This window comes from Condylura cristata, unplaced genomic scaffold (genome assembly GCF_000260355.1).
Source record: "Condylura cristata isolate star-nosed mole 26May11 unplaced genomic scaffold, ConCri1.0 scaffold00025, whole genome shotgun sequence".
Classification (NCBI taxonomy): Eukaryota; Metazoa; Chordata; class Mammalia; order Eulipotyphla; family Talpidae; genus Condylura; species Condylura cristata.
The window spans coordinates 571347-576981 of NW_004567126.1; the positions used below are offsets into that span (position 1 = coordinate 571347).

Consider the following 5635-nt stretch of genomic DNA (forward strand, 5'->3'; position numbering starts at 1 on the left):
CCATCTAGTTTCCAGGGATCCAGGGGTTGCCCAACCAGGTCACAGCTGAAATCTCTGGGCTCCTTAGTACAGACATGGAAGCCCAGGCCCACGGAACACAAGAGCCATCTGGTGTAGGCTGGGCTATGGATAACCTTGAATGCTGGCCACCTGCTGACACATGCTCAGGATTCCCCCCAACTCGGTCCACTGGGACCCTCAGGGGCCAGAGGAGACCCCCAAGAACCAATGAGCAGATGGCCCATGGTTGTGCCCATCTTTCTGGACAGGGACCTGCTGGTCTTGGGTCAGTCTCCTTTGTACTGAGTGGATACTGTCTCCTTGCTGAGAACCCCCACACTATACCGGAGTTACCTTTATCTTCTTGAAGTCCACAGGCTTGCGAATGAGCTCATAGTACTCGGGCAGTTCCTTGCGGGAGGGTAGTTGGATGAACACCTCACTGAGCTGCCGTCCACTGCTGCTGTAAGGAGGGAACAGTGGGCATTACTCATGGGCACTAGGAAACCCCTACCTCTGCAGAATCATCCCCCTTGTTTGAGGTCAGGGAGAAACTTAGGGCAAACTGAGGAGTTATTTCTTCTACATGCACTGTCTTGCGAGGTCTTAGTTCCCCAGAGGCAACCAAGCTGAGCCAGGGATGCTGAAGTGCTGAGCTGAGGCTCTGCACTCACTCACTGTTCCCACGCATGCCATTACCTATGGCACAAAATCAGTTTGTGGTGTGAGCACGACTACTGTTTCCAGAGGCCAGTTTTACAAGTTTGGTTTTATGTGTCCCACGGACGGCACTTATGAATAGTGAACTTCACAAAACCTGAAGAGGAAAGATGTTGCATGCATATCAAGATGCTAAGGGAAGACAAGTTGTTTTCCGGTCCTATTCACCAAGGAAGAGCCTGACTTCTACAGGAAGTTGAGGAAAGGTGCAATAGAGCAGCGTGCGATGCAAATGAACCTTATATATGGTCCCTAGATGGCACTTTTAGAGAAACCTGTCAGTACCATGCTACACCTGAATAAGGAATTGTGCCAGGACAGAAGCTCACAGTGGGGCCTGTTAGCTAGGGTGTCCTGGGTAGGGCACACTGCCCAAGGAGTGAATGGGTGGGTGCTTCAAGGACTGAAAGCCACCAACCCTGCCTGCTCACCTCCAGAATGGGGATTCTGCTCTGGGAACCTGGCCAGTCTCAGGAGATCCAACAGCTGGGCAGTAGCGGCCCAATGTGCCTCCATCCAGGGAACTGTGACCTGGTCATCACCCTGCTGTATAGATCCCCCTTCTTTACCCAGGTCCCCAACACTCATGGTCTCATGCAGCTCTGTTGCCAAAATATCTGACCCAGAGCCCTGAGTTCTTCACAACTCGGGCATTTCAAAGACAGACCCTACAGATGAAATAGTACAAAACAGCTGACGACGGCATTCTTGCTGCCTACTTCATACTGAAGTTCAAGTCTCAAGGGCAGTCTATTGGGTCTCAGTCTGTTAATCCCTTTGGCTCCTGGCAACCTCAACCTCCCACCACCAGCACTGCTTCTCCGCCCCCCACACCCAAGAATTCCTGAAGGACAAACTGGCCTGCCATTTCCCTGCTTCTGGAATGCCTACATTTACTTTTTTGATCACAGCAGCAGCACAACTGCTTTTCAGGTTTTGTCTCTGGACGCCTGATTTCACAATGATTAGCTTGGCCAGCACTGCCTCCCTGAGGCAGTTCCCAGCCAGGGCCTCTGCAGTCTTCCCTCCTTTGGTATTTCTGTGCCTCACTAGGCCCTGAGCCTCCACCCACCCCTCAGGTCTGCCTGAGAGATTAGGAACTAGTTCTAGCACTTTACCTGCCTTGGACAAGCATATAGCAATTGCTCTGGGCAGACACACTTAACATGCACATTCTCAAATTGCTGTTGTACTTGGCACAATGAAGAAGGCAAGAAGCTGGGGCCCATCAGCTGAGGCAGACACAGAGGCCTCGGACTCTGCCTTCTAAGCCATCCTGTCCCAGGGCCAGAGGTTCTCCAGTACTCAGTCAGTTCCAGCCCCTTCCTTTTCTTGCAGGCTGTCTTTTTAGAGACAAGCTGCTCTACATAGGTGCAGCTGGTCACAGACAAGGAAGGGTATATCTCCTCCAAGCCATTACTCTGTGAGTCCCTGTAGGCACAGGTCTCCTTGTTCATGAACAGGTTAGGGGGTGGTTTGGCCAGACAACTAGAACTTATTTACATAAACTAAAATGAGAACAGGGAGCAAACAGACTGGCAGCCCAACTTTCGGTAAGTGGACTTGGAGTGAGGGAGCAAAAGTCAACAATGCTCTGGGTCTTATAAGTTCAGAGCCCAGATCTGTAAATCTTTTGTCTGCAATGGAAACTCCTAAGCAAAGAACCCCATTTTCATCTGACAGCATCACTGTACACTGTGAACCACACCACACAACAAGCACATTTTATACTCTGCTCCAGGAAGCACGGCCACAGCACAACAAAACTCCCCTGATTCAATGACTTCCCATAGATATTCTGGAATAGTTATTCTATGTAGGCTTTTAGAAATGCCAATTGTGATCCTCTAAATACATTTCAGACTCAAAAGGCTTGGCTCACAGGCTCAAAGGTGGCATACACACAGGTGCCCAAGGTCAAGGGTGCATGGTTAGAGTGAGGGAGCTCAGGAAATGTGATTCTAGTAATAGCTGTAATAGAGGGAAACATTTTGTAATAATAAAATTCCCTCTCCTCTGGGGAGTTACATGTAGGTAAGTAATTGAGAAAGCAAAGAGGAAGCAACAGACCAGGGCAGCTCCACACTCCAGTCTAGCTTGACAGTTTTCTATGCTATGAGCTCAGAGAATGGGAGACCTGGACCTGGGAACACACAGGGAGAAACAAGGGAACAGAGGACCTTTAAACCATCCTTTTAGACAGTGAAGACCTCTTGGAAGTCACTGCAATAAGCCAAAGAGCTAAGGGGCTTCTCAGGAAATCCCTGGAGAGGCAAATTTGGGGCAAAGAGTCTTCCCAGTTAGTCCCTAATCTTCTTGACCTCAGTATTACAGGTAGACTCGTCATGGTGTTTCACCTCTCTGGGAATACAAAATGTGTCATCTTTCTTTCCACCTCCTCACTCTACCTGAGTCCCTGACATTGCTATTCCCCCATGAAAACCCAGCTTCTGTCTTCTCACCTCAGTACAAAGGTCATCTCTCCGGCAAGCTCTGACCCCTACCCAACTACTCACACATATCCCAATGAAAAGGGATGTTTGCAATGTAAGACCAGGGCACACATCTTCATCCCATCAGTTCCCCCCAATTGCTGGTACCTGGCTAGGCTGTGCCCCTTCTTGAGCTGGTAGCTATAGAATCAACCTGCATGTGTGCCCATGCATGACCCACAAGCTTGTTGCTGATTTGTGCCTTTTGGCATGTGTAGCAGCAGCCCACAAATTCTGATGGTTGCCTCGCACCCCAGTGTCCACTTGTCCATCTGTCATCAGTGGAGTGAATACTAGGAGAAATATTTAAATAAAGAAGGGAGGCTGGACAGCAATGCGCACCCCCCCTCCCTCTGCAGCCACTGTGCTTTGCATCTCCTATGGGAGGCTGTTGCCTGGGGGAAAAAGTCCTCAAGACATAGAAGGGGTTGTAAACTTCTGATTTGAGTAGTCACATGGCTTTTATGATGCACATACATTCTCTAATCTGCCTTCTTTTCTGTTTGTTTCTTTCTGAATAAACATTTTAGTGTTGGAGTAACTGACTGCTTTTGAGGTACTGGGCACAAGGGCTGTATTATTATATAATGAAGTGATTCAGTGTATGGCTCACAATTCTCTTGGAAATTGATGAGGGAGTGAATTGACTGGTTAGAGGCCAGGGATGCTCAGTTTCAGGAGCCACTAGGCTTTTCCTTCTGCCAGCATAAGTGCTACCCCTGTCCTCTGAAGTGGTTTTACCTTCTGGTTGTGAAGTGATTTCTTGTGGTTTCCACCCACATATTCTTCATATTCTTTCGGTGAATATATCTGCGTTCTAATAAAAATTCTATATGACTTCCTTTTATTCATCCTGTCAAAATCTTTGTCTACTTCAAGGTCACAGAAGTATTGTATTTTCTTTTAGCAGATGTGCTATTTTAACCTTTTTATGCTACTAGCTATGAGGCTAGTTATTCTGGTTAGTGTTCACAGCTGCTCATTATCTATCCCACCACATCCTGTCTATCTTCACCAGCCAGAATGTAAGTCCCAAGAGGAGAGCCTTGACTTGCTTAGTCAACGTTCTATCTCTGGCACCTAGAACAAATCTTGGGGTATTGCAGATACTCAAAAACTCTTCTGGAATAAAAAAGAAATAGCTCAGGGTGAAAGTTGCAGGATCATGGAACAGGGTTAGAATCTGGGTCCCACCAAGGTCACCTCTAACTGGGGTGTCTTGTCTTTCCACCCAAGCCATTTATATATCACCTCATTCTAGAAAGGCTATGGCAGCAACTACCAGGAGTCCCACGGTACAGGGCACGTATCTGCGGGCCCCTGACCCTGGTCTTATGTCCATGAGAATTACTCTACAGAAGCCTGAACAGCCAGGTGGGGACCCTCATTAACTAGCCCATTAGGACATCTGCCTTCCTGTTGACAAGTGCCCTCTTTGTGTCAGTGTGGGATCTAGGGGCGCTGCCTGTCCTCAAGTTCTAACCTCTGCCCTGAGGACTTGGGAGGGCACAAGTACAGCATTCTTTTGTCTCAGTGACTGGCCTAGGCCAATCAGTCTTCCTCTAGGACTTTTCTGCCAGGAGCTGGTGAAGAAGAGGCTGCTTTCCTATCCAGCTGTGAGAACAGAGTATGTGTGTATGTGTGTGTGGGGGGGAAGTGGAGGAGGGTGGGAACGTGGGAGCGTAGGACCTGATACCAGAAGATTCTGCATGGTGAGAGCTAGACCTCACTAATTTCCTCATGGGCACCAAGCCAAGGAAATCCCTATTGTGCTCCAGGGACTCAGAACTGGGTTCCTGGTATTTAGAGCCAAAAAGTACAAATTAACACATCACTCTGAGGACAGTGTTGGGTTTGTCCTTGAAAACTACAAAACTTGGAAAAAAAAAAAAAAAGAAAGAGACCTGAACAGGATAGAACCATGTAGAACCATGGACTCCCCATCTAAGAGGTCATCCACCCACAGCTCTTTCTAAATGGTGATACCAGGTAAGTTATAAGAGCTGGCTACAGACACAGAAAATTGGTAGCAGACAGGATTCATGCAGTAAGGTTCCTTAAGCTACATCAGGTATCTTCCCTCTTCTTTTCTATACATTAAATAAAGGGTCAGTATTTCCTGTAAAGAGAGTAAATTATGTCAGGTCTTGTGAGCTCTACTGTCTTAATCTCAAAACGATTCAACTCTGCAGCTGCATGACACTGGCCACAGATTACATGTAGGTGGATGGACTTTGGCTGTGTTCCAATGACACTTCACTTATAAATAATAAGGTCTACATTTCACTTGAATTTTGATATAAAATAACTTTTCTTTCAATTTTCTTTAAAACATCTGAAGCCGGCCCTCCCTGGTGGCGCAGCGGGTTAAAGAACTCCACTAAGAAGCTGAAACCACTTCTGCATGAGTTCAATTCCCACCT

At 47.5% G+C, this 5635-nt stretch overlaps 1 protein-coding gene across 3 annotated transcripts in view; it reads right to left on the bottom strand.

Annotated features, from left to right (window-relative positions):
• The window catches only part of SMARCA4 (SWI/SNF related, matrix associated, actin dependent regulator of chromatin, subfamily a, member 4), a 91745-nt gene that overhangs the window by 2755 nt on the left and 83355 nt on the right, over positions 1 to 5635 (bottom strand). For 2 of the 3 annotated variants that reach the window (XM_012729639.1, XM_012729637.1), the window contains one exon: positions 355 to 460. In XM_012729639.1, coding sequence (XP_012585093.1) covers positions 355 to 460 — 106 coding nt within the window. Of the gene's footprint in view, positions 1 to 354; positions 464 to 5635 lie in introns of all 3 variants that reach the window. The other variant, XM_012729638.1, reaches the window with a different exon arrangement.